The sequence below is a fragment of the Sparus aurata genome, chromosome 6 (genome assembly GCF_900880675.1).
Source record: "Sparus aurata chromosome 6, fSpaAur1.1, whole genome shotgun sequence".
In the NCBI taxonomy this organism is placed as follows: Eukaryota; Metazoa; Chordata; class Actinopteri; order Spariformes; family Sparidae; genus Sparus; species Sparus aurata.
The window spans coordinates 31,419,985-31,437,818 of NC_044192.1; the positions used below are offsets into that span (position 1 = coordinate 31,419,985).

Below are 17,834 nucleotides of genomic sequence, written 5' to 3' on the forward strand. Positions count from 1 at the left end.
AGGATCATTTTAAAAAGAGTACGGGCAAGGTCACCGCAAATGCACTGCGGCTACAGAGCTCCTTTATATGAAATGGCCTCACTTAATCCTCACAGACAGAAAAGCGGAGTGATTTCAAATGAGTCCATGTGCTGGTTCATAGGGTAAGAGTCTTCTCTACACGCACAGCAGATGGCAGTTTACATCTCAAGCCTCACATACTGAATACTACTTGCCTTTATCTATTCTGGTGCAGAGTGGCCACCCACATCAATGCATTCCACTGTACTTGGAACTTGGATAAGACGACCTCCGACATGGAAAAGTGCAACTGAACAGCCAATCCGAGTCGGAGTTCCAAGTCAGGAACACGGTCAAGAGTCTACATCTATATACACTGATGACATCACAGCAGTATGGCAGCGCACTTGTTGAATGATTACTTTTTTAATTCAGCTGCTGTAGTTGCTTGTGAAGTTGGCAGAGCTTCTATTCAAGCGCCTGTTTTCCAGCGAGCGGCCATGTTTTTCCAATCAAATGCACTGCAACGCTTTCAGGAAAACACTTGGAAACAGGATTACCAACCTCGGAAATTGCGGCTTCCACCTTGCACAGGAACGCTGCAGGGATGACGTGTTTTGTGTGGAATCGCCGTGGGTTCCTCGACAGGAAGCCTACGGGATTTTTCAATTGGATTATTGCAGGATATACCTCAGGCAAACAGAACTCGCCAGGGAATCAAAAGCTAACCAACGACCAATGACTTTAATGTCTCTGAGCTTCCTACCACACTGTACAGTACATATTCTACTATACATTGATTCATTTACAAGTTAGAAAGTTAGAGTCAGAGCAGTTTGCTCATAAAGTCCCCCTCTTAAGATGGAAATGATTCTCCGTGTTCGGCGTGATGATGATGCTTTAAGCCCGGGACGATCTCTGAAGTCTCATTTACTGACCTTGTAAGCGACCATTCAAACGCTGGGTATTGATGTATTTTAAGCCAAAAATCTCTTAGACCTGTATTTACAACAGATTGTATCATTTCATTTACCAGAAAACCCAATCAGAGAACCCATTGGCTTTGAGACGAGGGAGCTGGAAGTGCTTAATCTTAACTTAAACCGAAAGTTTCTTGGGTTTTATGACTCATTTCCTCCAGCTCCACATTTTCTTTGCATGTCCACAAGATGCGAGTGAGCTCTTGCTTACTAGAACGTGGACCTCAACGGCAAAACCTTGAAATTTGCTTTCTGTCTTGCGTTGAGTTTAATGGGAAGATTAGCACCACATTCGTATCTGCCCTGAATGAAGCTCCAGTCAACGGGAAAAACACTCCGATGCCCATCTACCAGCACCACTAGAGCCCACTACTATTGTGATCTTGTGATCAGATGCCGAGGTGACCAGGTGTTTTGACAAAGGTTTAAGTGCCAGACTAATTCTTGGCAGGGTACAGTGACTTCCTCGAGTCTGCTTTAGATGCTTTACTCCCGCTTCTTTTATTTTCAAACTACTGTTTCCAAGTTGGAGAATGAGCTCTGTGGCTACTTTCGCTCTCGTTGTGCAACTACTAAATTGTGAGCTTGGTATACTTTTTGGTGGTGACCCTGAGCTGTCCCTTAATGATGACACTTGTTCATTCTCCAGGTCCAGACCATCATTATCATCAACATCATTACCTTTATTTAAACAAGGAAGACCAAATACAGCATTGCAATGTTCTGATAACAACACGTAAAAAAACAATACAAAAAGGAATTATCTGAAAAAGAAATATCACACATTAAGAGATACAATCAAATGACAATGCATACAAAGCGAACATCAATTCAACATCTCAAGTCTGCAGGTCAGTATGGGACCATCGCTGCATCGTTCGTCTCCATCATGTGGGTTGGTTAAAAGCAAATCCATCACGAGCCCGAGTAGACTTCCTTATTAGACATGTGCTGTTGCTAATGGGCTAATTACCACGGTGGCCCACATGAGTCCCGAACACATTACTCCACTTTCTGAGAACCACAAGGGTCAAAGGGCGCACTCACTACCCGAGTAAGGGCCCGATTCATCAAATCTGAGTCAAAATAGAGCATAGACATCACATTAATTACGGCCTTGTATAATTTATCAGCTCCCGTCATTAAACCAGTCTCGTGAAAAATGTCCGTCGGCGAGGAGCATTAATTGCAGAAGAAGCCAGTGAATCGCAGAGCTTGGCCGCGGATCCCCCGGTCAGGCTCCGAGACGGCTGCGCTAATGGGGGAATATGGAGGCCACTTTAAAATGAAAAACGGCAACAGAGCGCCGTGTCACTTAATCAATGTGAAACCCCAGCGGGGAGAGGGAACCACCGCCTGCGGGGGCTGCGCAGTCCCTGGACTCATGTCCCCTAGAACGGAAGGGGGTTTTAAATGGGCTGACTCTCACTGCGTAACTCATCTCAGTCACGGCGATGATGCCGCTCGCTCCCAAAGGAGGTGTTGCAAGGAGGTCGTCTCTTCTTGGGAGGTGCTTAACAACACCATCCGTCTTCGTAACACAATACTACAGACAGCGCCTACATAAGGAGCCATCATCACCGGTGGCTCCTGAGCTGCCTTCGTTCATGCGGGATGAAGCTCTCCTTGGAAGATGCCTGAGGCGATGCCGTGGCGGTGCCCGATCAATCACTCCTTCGGCCAGTTATGATCCGTCAGGATCACAAAACCTGACAAATTCTGCTAATTTGGGTCATTTCTGAATCTCATTCCTGTCCTTCAATCACAGTAATCAACACCAAGTCCACTCTGGGGACACAGAGTGAAATTATTTTATTACAGTGTGGTTGGAAATAGCTGCTGCCACTGTATGAGCACATCTCTGCGCCTGAGCCGGTCAGTGTCAGCTTGCCTCTGTCGGCCGCATGCTCCTCTATCTCGCGGCTGCCTCGGGCCCAGGGGTGCTCTTATCTCTCAAACAAACGGCTCCCGCGCCGCGGCCCCGCTCGCAGCCCTCATCTATCTGCCTGACATGTGCTTCCCTGTTTGTTTTCTCTCGCCTGCTAGACGCGGCCGATGATATTGAGCTGTGTTGACGGCGCTCCTCCATTCATGCCAGATGAATCAATCACTCCTGCGTGCTCCGCAGCCCTGTTTAGCGCCGGCAGAGTCTTTTCCACTTCAATCAATGCTGAGGCTTTAGGAAGAGGTTAGTGCTTTTTCCTGCTATTTATTAGGGAAAGAATAGCTCCCTAAAAGAAGCTCTAGCAGGCACGCTGGCTGAGTGATGTACAGCAACAAATACTGACAGATGTTGTTGATGTCTCCTGGAATGATGTTCCCGTTTTGTTCATTAGAGTTCAACATGGTCATATAGACTGAATTCTTTCATGTGGGTAGTAGAAGAGAAGTTCTACACTGTTGGATGTCAGTGAACTACATTTAGACCACAAACACTGTTGAATATTTTTCAATTATTAAAAAGGAGCATATATAATTCATTCAGGATCAAACACCGTACGTTCAGAGAGTAGAAATATATTTGTATAACATGTAAGGCAGCTAGATATAGAGCTGCTGGAGCAAGAGTCAGATAACAAACGAGTCAAGACAGGAGACGCTACGCTGCCTCTAATTCCATCCTCTAACGCTTGTTAAAGAAACATACAAAATAAGGATTTTAATGAGACTTGGCAAGCTCTTGAATTCAAAAATATCATTCTTTATGTAAATAAAATTGTCCTCTAGAGCAGGGTTAAAGCGCTGCAAATCAAAGCGCGGTTTTACAAAAGGCAAGAAGAAGCAATAAAAAAAAAAAAAGATTCTAAAAATAGAAATTAACTGTTTGAAAACCAAACACATGTTTCTGACATCACTTACATGGAGTCAACAGTTCAAAAAGTGTCTTTAAGGCTCCACACCAGTTTCTGTCAGCAGACCAAGTCACTGTCATCGAGATCCTCCTGGGTTTGAACGATGAGCAGAGGGTTTCTGCGAGGACTCGGCTCTAACAGAGTCCCACTGCTGCTCATCCCAGATGTTACTTGAGTTGTTGCTGCGGCGCTGCTGGGCTCTGAGCAGCTCCTTTCTGCTTTGTAGCTCGAGTCATGAGAGATTTTCAGCTCCCCCAGCTCCTGGATGAGCTGCCTGGAGCCTACTGAGGCTGAGGGGAGGGCGTCCACTCTCCTCTCTGCTGAGATGAGTGAGCTTGTGGGCTCCTGGGGGATGGGAGAGGCAGCGGAGCTGAAATGGGACTGTGGAGGGTTGTCCTTAGACATCTCTCCTCCTCCTCCTCCTCCTCCTCCTCCACCTCCCTGGTTGGAGTCGGTGCAGCCTTCCTCTTCAGATTCCTCACTCTCATCAGATGAGTCGCTGCTGCTGCTGCTGTCACCAGAAGTGCTGCTGCTGTCACCGCGGGATATCGGAGTGCTCGTGGAAGCTCCCTGCTCTTCTTCTTCTTCCTCCGCCACCATCGCCGCTGCCTCCTCTAGCTCCTCGAGATCCAGCTTCAAGTCTTTTTTCCGCAGGGAGGCGTTTTGTAACGTCACGGCCAAGGCTGTCATCTTCTTGGACCTGTGAAGAAAAAGAGTTGCAAAGTTGGAAAAGCCAAAAAAAAAAAAAGTTGTTTCCTCAATAAATGTAGTGTCTGACAACACAAAGAGGAAGACAAAAAGAGACATCCAGCAACAACTTCATCAGTGGCACCCGAGGGAGCGCGGCGCAACGACTGATTGATGGACTGGCTCTGCGCACTAAAGACATAGCCACAGGATAACCATCTACAAATCTAATACCCATTAACTATATCCCATTCTCATCTGAATGCTAAGTAGACCACGATTTGCCGAGGCATGGGGGGCTCAATGAAATATGGAAATATGGATGTTTAATAATGTAGGGAGATGAGCGGCGCTGATACGCGGGGCTCGGGCTCTTCTCCTCCCCCACCGCTGCTCTCCCTGCGAGAGGCGATAAGAGACTGAGAGGGATTACCGAGCGAGGCGGACCCCTCCTCCACCGCCCCGTCCACCACGTGCACCACGTGCACGCCTTCACGTCCGCATTCTGAGCGGCTGCGCCAGCAGAGGAAGGGGAGAGGTGGCTTGCAGAGGATGAGAGCAAGCAGAGGGACCTTTCATGCCACACAAGATGTGGTTTTCAGATTCTAAAGAATACATTCACGTTCTCTCTCTCTCTCTCTCTCTCTTTTTTTAATGATTTCACGAGCTGCCAACATTTCCTTGCGAATCTGATTCAATGCATGCCAAACAGAGGGAAAACAAAGTCTGATTTGAATTTTAAACTGTTTATTTCACCCAACAATCAGGCTGCAGAGGGAATTAACAGAATGAACCTAAGCACAGTGTGAGAATAAATCCTGCAGAATAGAAGCAGGGTGACCCTGAATGGCCCGAACAGACTGCAGTTGTGCACACAGTCTGACTGCAATACAGTCAATAAAAGCCTGGACGGAGATCGGCTCCGTGCTGCAGCCCCACAGCTGAACGTCTCCAAAGATTGAGATTAAGAGAATGTCCCCATAAAGCAGTGCATTAAACAACGCTCCGGTCCTGCAAGCTTCACTTTTATAGTTGTGTCACCACAGAAGACACAACGGACTCCTCGAGGAGAGAGAGGGTGTTTTATTGCTGGTGGCTGTCCTCCTACAAGGCCCCGTTTGTGTAAAGCCATCAGATTGTTGGGAGGCCCCCGCCTGCACATTATTCACACTGGGAATGTCTGCCATGCTGCCAAAACCTTAAGTGGTTGCTATTCGTCCCCCGGAGCGGTTAGGGCGTGTGTGCCGCCCCCATTGCCATGGTGATTACAAGGTGACCTCTGCGGGTCACTGCGATTTAGACTATGTCCATTCAGGTTGGGATAGAACGTGTGTGTGTGTGTGTGTATGGCCTACTCTTCCGCTGCCATTCACACTTTCACACTCGGCTCCTGGTGCCCTCTCTGGCCCAATTAACCCACCGCTGAGCACCAGGATGGCTCCTCATTACCGTGCAGGCCTAATGAGCTCCCCATTCGGGAGAGAGTAGTGTGTTTATGGAAGCGCCGTGTTTGGGGCTGAGCATTCATTTAAGACCTCAGGAGGGACTGTGTAAACAGATCTTATAGTTGTGCTGCATCATATGGACGCGCAATCTCCTCTGTACACTGAAAGAGAAACTGGGTATGAGCATGGTGTGAGAGTGTGTGTGTGTGTGTGTGTGTGTGTGTGTGCAGAGACAGAATGCCCTTTCCCACATGCACCTTTCATCCAAGAATGTTTTTGCCAGTTTTCTCTGTCACAACGTGGCAGAATTTGAAAACAGAAGCCAAAGACAATTTTCCTGCTTCGACACTTGGGCAGGTTGCCAGCTCAGAATGTAGAAGATTTTTCGAAAAACTTTCCCCCGCGGTCTCGGTCACGGAGCTGCCAGAGCGGCTGAAATGCACCACTTTTCTCAGGCTGCAGAATATGCGAATCCTGTCAAACGTGGCCAGCTGTTATCAGACGTTATTTATCGTTCTTTAAACAACGACACCAAGAAAAATAAAGAATAATGACAGACTTATCCTTAGAGAAGACAAAGACTCTGCAGCCACACCAGCACTGAATTGAACCCTGCGTGAAAAACACATCTCTTTCCTTTAATTGGACAACTCTGGTGGTGCAGAGGGTGTTCCAACACAGAAGGCTGCAGACAAACAATGCAGGGTCGTCTGGCGCACTTTTGCTTCAAAGCAACGCGACAACATCCAACTAGTTACTGTCTTGGTCTGTAAATAAACAGTACATGATCAGGAAATGCACTCCTGCACACTGTCCACTTCACTTTCAATCAAGTTTATTACAAAGATAACCTGATGAAGGTCTAAGTACCGAAACACTGTTGTCAACTTCACTGCAAGTGAAGTTGATAGTGTGCAGGAGTCTTTCTCCTGAATTTGTCGGCCTTCGGTCTGCAAAAGCTGCACTCAATAAACCGTACACACAAATGGATTACTTTGCAACATGAGCACTGTATTTCTACATTTTACCACATAAGTGTTGCAACAAAATAAAAACAATTTCTGTCCATGAGAAGCATTCAAGTTGGTGAACTTGTTGGACTGTGCTTCACGTCTCACTGGTACGTGAAGCAACACGCCCAAACCAACGCATTGTTTTAATACAGGGCTGATTTCACTCTACATGCACACTTAGACACAGCAGTGCTTTGGGCTAAACACTAGTTTGTTTTTAGTTTAACGTATTACAATATTTGAGATCATCATTACTTTAGCAGGTATTTGGTTTGAAACCAAAGAATCTGACAGTTAGAAATATTGACATGATGATGATGATGCCAGATGAACAGCTAAGGGACGGCAAAAACTTTCAAAAAATGTATTCTGAAGGAAGCGTGGATATCCAATTTATCCGAGTAGTCTTCAGGTCAAAAAGAAAAATGCACATGCAGCCAGAGAGTGCACACTGAGTGCACATTCACTGAGCACCATCAATATCTGAATCCAACTCGGTTAACCGACCAACCGACATTTCCATCGCTTAATCTGCTCACTTAATGTCTGTATAGGGGTTAGCTGATTTTCCAATGTAGCCCATAAATATACCAGGCTGGCCAAATCAATCTGCGCATTGCAAACTAAAGAACAGTAACTGCAGACACGTCGTCTAGCACGAGCAATGCTTAACCTCCATAGATGATCGTGCAAACACGTAAGCTGTCTGAAGAGACGACTTATGTGTGAGGAGCAGAAACCACCGCATTCTTTGGATAACTGTGTCCGGCAATTTCGTGGTCTCCGTGTTTGCAAAATCTTAAGACAGGCACAACATGAGCTGAGATCCCCAAGTCCTGCACAACTATTTTTAACAATGACAAATAGCTTTTTCTCACAGAGACTACAGGATATCAAGACATTAATATAAACTCACTGGATGCTGATGAGATGTGTGTAGGCTTTATGGAGCCTGTTTAAGTCCCTGGCTCTATAAAACCCACGTGAGAACTTCCTGTAGTGAGGCTGGGGCATAAGAGAGCCTCCTGTAGAACAGCCACTTCAAAGACTGCCCCGTATTCTCTTTCCCCCCGTGGGAAGTCATTATTGAGTTAGTATTGGGGAGGCGCGCTTGTTTTCTCTCCCCTCCTTTGCTCTGTGGTGGGAGAAGCTCGGCCTGCGGTGAATACAAAGGCTCCGTCCAGGAGGGGGAGGGATAATGTTGTACACAATCCAGTCATTACTACGCCGCTGTTGTGGCTTGCCTTCATTAAACTGAGGAGGGGTGGCTTTTTCAAGGTTGGAAAACTTCTGGCGAGACAAAGACGCCTCCATCTGCCCGAGTCTTTTCGATGAGAATGAGAAGAGAGAGCGTTTTGTGTGTGTGTGGGTGGGTGTGTGTGTGTGTGTGTGTGTAGTGTCTGGGTCTGCGAAAAGAGCCCAGCTAAATTACAATCTGACATTTCTTTCATCAGACCCGTGTTCATTGAAAGGGCAAGTCATTCAGCATGCCCGTGCTCTTCAAAACATCTCAGATAAAGCTTGTCTTCAGATGCATAAATCTGTGTAATATGAGCACCAGATTTTCCTCAGTGCAACTCGCAAAATGCATCATTCAGGAGCTGAGGGGGATAAAAGCTGACGCCGGGAGATGCGATCCGTCAGTGCGACTGAATACTGGAACGGTCCGAGCTTCGATTCCAGAAATGAGAAACACAAACGTATTTACTCAACACGCCAATGTTCCCGCCTATAGCTGCCTATGAAAGACTTACTGTACTGTTCAAACAATGATCTACCATATGATCTGTTGACAGTAGATAGATGTTGTTCATTACAACATGGGTTACTGTTAGTCCAGCAACTTCATTGCTGAGGTCGGGGACAGAACATATAGGTTGTACAGTTTTACACTGCTTATTTTCATCAGAAAACAACTACACAAATCTTTAGCCAAAGTGTACACTGGAAACATTCATTCAGCTGGACTAGTGATATGGCTCTCTGAATGGCAATCTGGACTTTGGTCCAAACTAAAATGTCTTGACAACTATTGGATGGAAAACAACTCTCATATCGACATTTTAACTTGCGCCAACATTTTGTTTAAACAACCTTAAACAATAGATGGCACTCAGTAGAGCGTATACCTCTGCCAAGGCCCAACGGTCTCCTTTAATTCAGTCAAGCACATTTGAAGTGAATTATTTGGGTCCTGTGTGTCTGGGGGTGGGGCCTCCATGGATCTGACTTGATCCAGCACGCCCCAAAGATGCTCGATCAGATTGGGATCTGGGGAATTTGGATGCCAGGTCAACACCTTAAGCTCCGTCATGTTCCTTTAGCTGTTCATTGTCCTGCTGGGGGGGGCCAGTGCCGTTGGGAAATCCTGTTGTCATGAAGTGGTGTACCTGGTCCAGAACGATATTTGAATAAGTGGTGTGTGTGGCTTTTGTGGGTTTGGTGAAGCATAAGAGGGAATGTGAGACAATTCTTAGAATGTCTCAACCGACAAAGCGGTGTATTTCCCACGTCATCATTTCAGTTTAAAAGTTGAGCTGAAATTTTTATCAACATACAGTATCTTCAACATGGCAGGCTTTGGTTTGGTCTGTGCTCAAGAAGTCAAAGCCCTCAGGCTCGAAACTGAAAGTTGTTTCAGCTTGTACTGCAGCTCGAAAAGCGAAAATTTTCAGGTTTGACTCATACTCTGCTGTAGGGAAAGTGGTATCTTTGCAACGAAGTCTGTTCTGCTCCTCACAATCTGATTTCAATGTCTGCTCTCTCACCTTTTGGTTTATGCAATCCCTCAGATATTTAGCCCTGGAATTATATTATTATAGTTATTCAGTCTGTCTGTGTTAATTTTCAACTGTTAACATCTCTTGTCGATTTCTTCAAAAGTGACAAAAAATTACAATGCAACTGCTATCTTATTAGATGCACAAGGCTCTGAGGCTGCAAATACAGAAAAAAGACGCTTCACTATAATCAATTGTAATAACTAGAGTGGCCACTCCAAACATGCAAATAAGAAATTATGCAAAGTCTGTGTTTAAGATGAGCCTGTGTACACAAGACAAAAAAGTGGAGTGGCCTCATGCTGGGAGGAAATCTGTACTACTTATCCCTGTTAGCTGCAAGACATTTGTGTCTTTGTTCTCCCCAGCGGGGCCTCTACGATCTCCTCCAGTGCTGAGGCTAACATCAGATAGAGCAGCTCCATTATCTATTTCAAAGCCTTCAGGACGGGCGTTTGACAGTTGTGTGACGCTGCCTGGTTGCTCCAGAGAAGTCCTTCCCAGCACTCATCTGGTTGTCACATCAGCTGTACGGTTAGGGGGGGAAGGGAGCAACAAGGAGCTGCCAGGCTCGGCTACAGGACATTGCCATTTTCTTCCACGCAGGGAGCATCAGACAACAACAGCCCGCAACACCTCATTGAAATTCTTCAGGAAAAGCCCCTGAGAACAAATAAAATGAAAACACAAATCTTGCTAAGTAGCTGGTAGGAAAAGCTGGGCATAAAGGGCCTTGTGCTTTACAATTGCACAGAGAGGTGCACTGAGGTGAACTGCTCAGTTGAGCTCGGCAGGGGGGGGGATGGGTGTTAACACCATGCCGCCGCGCACAAGTGCATTTTCAAGGCATTTCACCGCAGGTCTTGGCTGACACGGTTGACCCCATGCTTGACCTCGTCGCCCTGAGACTTTCCCAGTTGTTGGAGCCACAGATGCTTGTCCCTGTGGGGGAGCGGCTGTCAGAGCTGCCGACTCTCTCCAGCAGCCATTGTCATACACACAATGCCAAATGAGACGAGGGAGAAAGAGAGTATGTGCAATTTCTGAGGGCTGTCTCGTTATCCAAAAATAAGGATGGCCTCAGGAAAAAGAAAATACACAACGCCGGGCTCAACATGAGAGTATTTTTTCACTTGCGGGGTTGGTCCGAGATCTAGTAGCAAAAGTCAACTACTTGCCCAGAACAAATTGTTTTAATTTATCATTTAAAAGAGTCTTAAGTTTATGATGTGTTTTGCATACATGCAAAGCAACAAACTTTCTTGCATATCAAACATGCCAACTCCTGTTTTCTAGATAACTGAAATGTTTGCATGCTCTTCAAACCTTTAATGTCTTCGCCCGCAGCTGTTTTCGTGCCCGGTCGGTACTGCGCATGGACAACTCTCAATAGTCGAGGTGCCAATCTTTAGCAATCTCACAACTGGAATTCCATCCATCTGATTTTTCGGTGTCCGCTCGACTCTGTATTGATTCTCGATTCAGATCGATCTCGAATGAATTACAGTTTTCAATCTCAAAGAGCCATACCATTAAGTGGTTAAGATTAAAATAAATGAGCCTTTTCATTTTAAAAATGTTAATGGCATTAATGAATTAATTAACATGAAAGTATCTTATGGTGCTACCTATATGTGAGTAACAAAAGTAGGGGGCGTGCTGTGCGTGTTATAACATCTACAGTCCGGCAGTGGAGAGCAGCCTCTCTGCTGCACCGCTGGATTGAGGGAGGGCCACTGCTGTACAAGACGCAAAACAGGCGCAGGGTATTTGAGGTAAAACAGACGTAGTTATCAGGCATAGTTACTTCCTTCACCACAGAGTCTGTTTAAGTTGTTAAAAGCTGTGGTGTGTGTTGCTCAGCTGGTCTCTCTCTGTACTGCCGATCGCTGCTCGGCTCCGTTAATGTTAGTCTGTTACACCTTAGAAATGATTGACAATAAAAGGCACGCAAAGATAATGTTTTAGTGATTACAATAAAAAGAATACTGAAAAACCACTGCCTTTTTCAAATCTGCACCACAGGAAAACTCTAGCCTGTGCGTGCTGTAGCTGTTCTGCTGCACTGCCTTATCTGATCCCTCAATATCATGTTTTTGATTAGCATTCAGAAAATTGATTTTTTTTACGACGGTGAATCAATTATGAATCGTAGAAGATAAGAATCTAGGTATATGTAGATTTTTTTTACCCACCCCTACTTACTAGAGGTGGGAAGGGAGCGAACTGGCTCCCCTCTTTGCTACTTCCATCATCAGCTCCGGACAACACAATGTTTTGTGTAGATTTACTACCCAGATGTGACATTTAACTAGCCTCGGGCAAACTTTTGTCAATTTCCTTTGTAACTGTCATAGTGCAGCCCTTCATTTAACACATTTTATCTTCACTTTATTTATTTTGCACTCCCTTTCTTCAGTGAAAACAACACCCATGTTTTTTGGGGCCTGTTCACTTCACACCTCTCATTCACAATTATCCGAGTCCGTCCATTCAGCTGTTACAGTGTGAGGCTCGGTTTATCCCTAAGCCATCTCTTGTCAATTTTCCATTGTCTGGATCAATGTGTGAATTTCCAGCTCACACGTCTTATAGAGAACTCACAAATTCTCTCCACAAAAGAAAAAAAACCCACACTGGACCACGTTTTTCCACTAATGACTTCATACGGATACAAGAATATCGTCTCACTTACCTCCTCTCAGACAAACCCTGGAACACATCATCTGAAGGCTGCCATGTTTTTTGTCTGCCAGAATCTAATTGACCCAATTATTAAGGGTGGGTGGGTGGTTGCACGTGAACCAGCGCTGAAAAAGGAAGTTGTAGCCCTTCTGATTTAACTGAGGTAATGCAACACAACAGCAGGCTTAAAGGCTTTGTCTGTGCTGGCTGCTGTGAATCTACGTTGGCCTCCCTCCAAGCTTTTTGATAAAGGAAAAGACGACAAAGAGAGAAAGTGAAGCGACTCGTTTTTTTCTTTGCAGTCCAGCAGCGCTGCAGGAGCTTTGGCATCCCGAGGACCTTCAAAAGCATACCCTGGGACTAATGGACTGGAGAGCCCACTGCTCCATTTGGAATTATACTCTCTGCTAACAATTCGGAGATAATTAGGATTGGATGGGTGTGCGAGGGTGAAGTTTAAACACTTTCCACAAAGGAAGCGTGTGTAAAAATTTGGAACAGTGACCACTGTGGCGAAAAAAAAAAAAAAAAAAAAAGAAGATCACTGAGACACTGTGAGGAGCAATTTGCTTTGAGGTTGCACTCTTGATTTCATTGCGCAGGTTTCTGCTGAGACTCTGTGTGCGAGAGCAAAGGGGAGTGCCTGCCCTGTGGCTTAAATCACGGTGAAGTCTTTACGAGGTTGTAAATTTGAGACCGATGTCTCGGGCAGTCGGAGGAACTTTAGGAGTGGAAATGCACGTGGGACAGCGAGAAGATTAAATAAATCAACCCCCCAGCCAGCAAACATCCATTAATCGCCATGTCCATCATGCGCAGCTGATGGCGTCTGCTTCCTCGGCTGCGAGGAGTGACAAGATACAGGGATTGCGCCAGGGGTATAGATTACATCTCATCTTACCGCACCGCTCACACAGACGACTCACTTAGCGGAGGATGACAAATCCAGCGCAGGGGGAATATCTTGCACTGAAGAAAACAATGCCTACACGATCTGTCATCAAACTTGTCAGACGCCACAAAAGGCTGCCACAACAAACTGCATGTTTGATATCCGAGGCTGGTCTGTGGAAACCGCGATCGTTCCAAACCTCAAAGAATAGGACTTGAATCTCCTGTGCTGCTTTGTTTTCAGACTTATTTTATATTCCAAACAAGAGAACATAGTTTCAGAAACCACAAGTGAATGGAATTTCTGTTGAGTGAGGGCCAAAAGGACCCACAGTGGATAAACAAAGAGCATCATGCTTGGTTGCTCTTTCAAGTAGTTGGAGGTGACAGAAGTGGTTTTACCAATCCAAACGTCTTTTTCACAACAGTTTATATGAGAGGCTAAAAAACTTGACAGGAAAAAAAAAACAGAAGAGGGAAATGTACCAATTCCGTCTCAGGTCAGTGCTACGACAGCATGGGTTAATCCATTTAATGATCGATGCGGGCCGTATTAGGAGTCAGCATGTTCAGTCAAGCTGACATTTAGCTCCGATGTACAGTGGGGGTAAAGAGAGGAAGAGGAGGAGTGGGGAGGGGAGGCAGTGCTCCGGTGCCCCTCAGCTGAGGAGAGTCTGATAAAGATTTTCGGCGAGTTGACAGAGCTTCGGAAGCTCCATGCGCTTACACCGTGAGATGGAGAGCCTTTAAAAGCACAAGTGTGTGTCTGATCTCAGAGAGAAGATCGCACCGACCTTAAACCGAGATATTGATTTTTCCCACCCATTAAGATCCCAGCATCTGTACCGTTTATAAGAGCAGAATTCTAGACTTGTGCTGGAAAAATGTTGAAATGAGAATTTGTGGAGAGGGTGTGGGGTGGAGTGGGGGGGTGTGGGGGGGTGTGGGGGGGGGGGGGTGTGGGGGGGCACTAAATCCCCGCAGACCTTTTATCGTGTCTGCATCTGGGCGCTGAGCCTACAACATCAGGCGCACATTTTTCAACTGGGCTTTTTCCAGACGAGCACACCACTTGGCTGAACTCTAGCCAAGAGTAAAACAGAGCTCATTACTGAGTAATGTGCTCGCAGGCTCACATTTGAAATGTGTAAGTAATTGTAAAATATGCACGAGGAGGAGGAGAGAGTCATCAAATCTATATCACTTGGAGAAAAAGTGCACATTTTGCATGTTTGGCTTCCAATGCTGGTGCAAGGTTACACCCATGGAAGATATAAGGAGCCTCAGCACGCACATGTGCGCTCTCAAAAGTTTCATACGGAGCGAGGCCGCTGAGTGCAGCTGGCTCTTTTGACACATGATAATGGAGAGAAGGGGAGACTGCATCTCTCACTGGCTTGGTCTTTCAATTGGCCCTGCTGTGACAAATGACGTGTCCAATCCTCTCCTGTAAAGCCCTGCCGCATCAGAGGGGCTGAGTGGCACTTCCCTTGGCTCTCGTGGTAATTCTCAGAAGATGAGGCCTCTGATGTGTTCGCGTACGGGGTTTGTGGAGTGTGTGTTGGTGGACTTACTTGACCCTCTGGATCCAGATGCAGTAGTCTGTGATGTACAGATCGTTCAGTATGTAGGCCGGGTCGTTCTCTCGGAAGACTTTGTGAATATCCAGCAGGCATTTGAGGACGCAGGCTTTCCCTGTGCACGGCAACACACACAGGAAAATGGAAAAACAGTGTTACTCGCGCTCAGTATTAAGGATGACAATGCGCTCCAGCTGCTGGCAGACGCAGCGTGAATCTAAAGGCTTGCAGTCATTGTTCCATACATAAAAGCCAAGGTACAGGATCAGAGGAAAATCCCAGAGAGCTGCACAGTAATTTGATCCATACGGTTTAAGAAGAGTTTCCTGGTTACGAAGTGCTTCATCTGAGACAAAAGAGCAAAAGAAGACAACTCTATTTTAGGCATTCATCCTGTCAATTTAATGGTGGCTCTGCTCAGGATTTCTGTCAGAAATGCGTTTGCCTTGATCTGTCAAAAATAGAGCTAAATGTTTCAGATGATTTTACACTTGACAGCCATTCGAGTCTGCCCATTCAGCTATTGTGCAGCATCATTATAGTTATATGTGAATCCATTTTGCTTGAAATCTGAAAAAAAACAAAACAAAACTGAAGGCCTGATTTAACGACATCAATGATTCAATCCGGCAAGGTAATAAACTGGACTGTTTTCCCAACTGTGCGTTGCACCAAGTCCAATACAGGTCACTTAGCTACACAGCTTGAAGCTTAAAAATGCCTCTTTTTTTAAGTCTAGTGCACAACAAAATCACTCTCTATAAAACCTGTCTGTACGTAAATGGAGAGTATCAAGCTGTCAAAGCTTTCCAGTCGCAAAAGTCTCTTTTTTGTGCATAACACCGTTGCAACCTTAAGACGACTGTATGGGTCTGCCAGCCAATCTGATTTCCAGCATAATCCTTTGAATTATGAGTATGTATTTTTTTTTTTCCATTTCCTATAGTGACTCAAAACCTGCTTAGAATATGAAATATGGACACAGCTACTGTGTTGAAGCCTGCTGTTTGAATCAGCCATTATTAAAGCTTAGAAATGCCCCAGCAAAATACCGACACTACTGGGCTTATGCTTGATTTTGGCTTGCACTCATGACTTGTAGTTCTCTAACGGCAATAATACAAATCTTGAAAAAACAAAAAAGTTTGAGAGATAATTTTGTTCCCCCGCATTCTCTGTCTGTATGCAAATGTCTCCTGCCAATGAAGGATGTGTTTGTGTGCTTTATGAAACTCCATTCTTTGGTACTCTTCTTTGGTAGGAAACCAAATTCAATTCACCTCCATGAAATTCGGGCGGAGGAAGCAGAATCAAGATGAATATCTCAGAACCTTGGCACTTTAAACCATAACTCTCAATGTGCTCTTTGGAGACTTGGGTGAATTAATGCCCTGACAACTTAAAAAACAATGCAGCTTACAGTTCTGTTTACACTCATCAAGGATACACAACACTACATTGTGTGTACATATACACATACTTAACCTAACTATAAGGAAGTTTATGTTGATTCTGGTGTCTCCTGTAGACAAAAGCAGTATGAACACAATCGCATTCAGCGATAAAGATGTTGATCTGGCAAGCACGTGCATTTGGTTTGGAAACTAGTAAAGACAGAGGCAACATTATTTCAATATTACGACACTAAATACTGTTTTTTTAACAGCTGTCTGCAGGACTAGGACTCATATGACAATGAGGGAACAAAGCAAACAATTCTATTAGTAACTTTGCTGTTCAAACACATGGGTTACATGTATTTCTACAACTAACAGATCTGTGTTCAGGCAAACACTGGTTGCATTATCACTTAAAAAAAAAATTGTAATCTGGCGCCGCGGCAGCTCTATTGCTCAATTAACTCCCTAGTCATGTAATGCAAGATTAAGCTTGGTAGCAAAGCCAACATAAAATGTTACAAGTACAGTTACATTATAAAATATTAGTAGTTTTTAACCGTTGATGTTTAATGCATTATTAAGAGCAGGTATTCAATCAAAGGGGTTTATGTTTCTCCAAATCTTCTGTCTGAATTACGCCTAACCCCTGCTCTGTTCTGCTCAGTGGTCACGTCACCTCTCCAAACCTTCTTCTGCTGCAGAGTTTTGTGATTTCTGTTCGGTTTTCATTGGCCTGTTTGTGACCAGATAGCCTAATGATGCAGGGAAAGGTTTAGACATTAAGAGTACTCTATTATGATGTTAAAATAAACTAAATAGATTATAAGCTATAAGGCATACTTGAGTACAAGTTAAATTACAGACTTGAAAAAACACAACACCTCAGTAATTTGATTAGTTGTAATTAGTTACTTCTAACCCTGCAACCCAGAAGTGTTTGCCGCCGTACCACCAGACCACAGAGCAGTTTATCTCCTCGGGCAGACTCCTCAACACATCCTCAGCTCAGCATCCTCCAACATAAGAAATTGTTTTCATTTTCGAAATCCATTAAGAATAACTACATACAAATAGTCACTGATGATCTTGTTTGCTTCTGTAGTTCATATCCTTGTTGTATCTTTGCCATTAATTACAGAAGATTACCAGCAAAATAATGTTAACTACCAATCACAGTGTGAGCTTTCAGTTACAATATATATTAAATGGTTTATGGCTTACACCTGCACTTTGTAAATATATACATATATATAGGGGTTATTTTGGCCAGCACGATGCAGCTTTGAATACCACAAATGCATCGCACAGAATCTCTATTTGCTGTTCTGGCAAATTACTTCTCCCTGAAGTATACAAAAAGCCAAACTGCCACAGCACTTCTCCTTCCAATCAGGCATATAAATAGCCTTATGATGTGGCCAACAATCCACTGAGGGCAAGAGAAAAGGCTCCTCTCCATCTCCGCAAAGCTGGTTGGTATTGTCCAGTGACATTCCAGCCCAATCAAAACAAACAGCGCAC

At 44.9% G+C, this 17,834-nt stretch overlaps 1 protein-coding gene across 2 annotated transcripts in view; it reads right to left on the minus strand.

Moving 5' to 3' along the window:
* Positions 1 to 1,630: 1,630 nt before the first annotated feature.
* shq1 (SHQ1, H/ACA ribonucleoprotein assembly factor) overlaps positions 1,631 to 17,834 on the minus strand; it is a 41,026-nt gene continuing 24,822 nt past the window's right edge. For both annotated transcript variants that reach the window (XM_030421572.1, XM_030421573.1), the window contains exons 11-12: positions 14,908 to 15,028; positions 1,631 to 4,532 (exon numbers count right to left, since the gene is read on the minus strand). In XM_030421572.1, the coding sequence (XP_030277432.1) occupies positions 3,890 to 4,532; positions 14,908 to 15,028 (764 nt within the window). In that variant the 3' untranslated portion in view covers positions 1,631 to 3,889. The remainder of the gene's footprint in view (positions 4,533 to 14,907; positions 15,029 to 17,834) is intronic.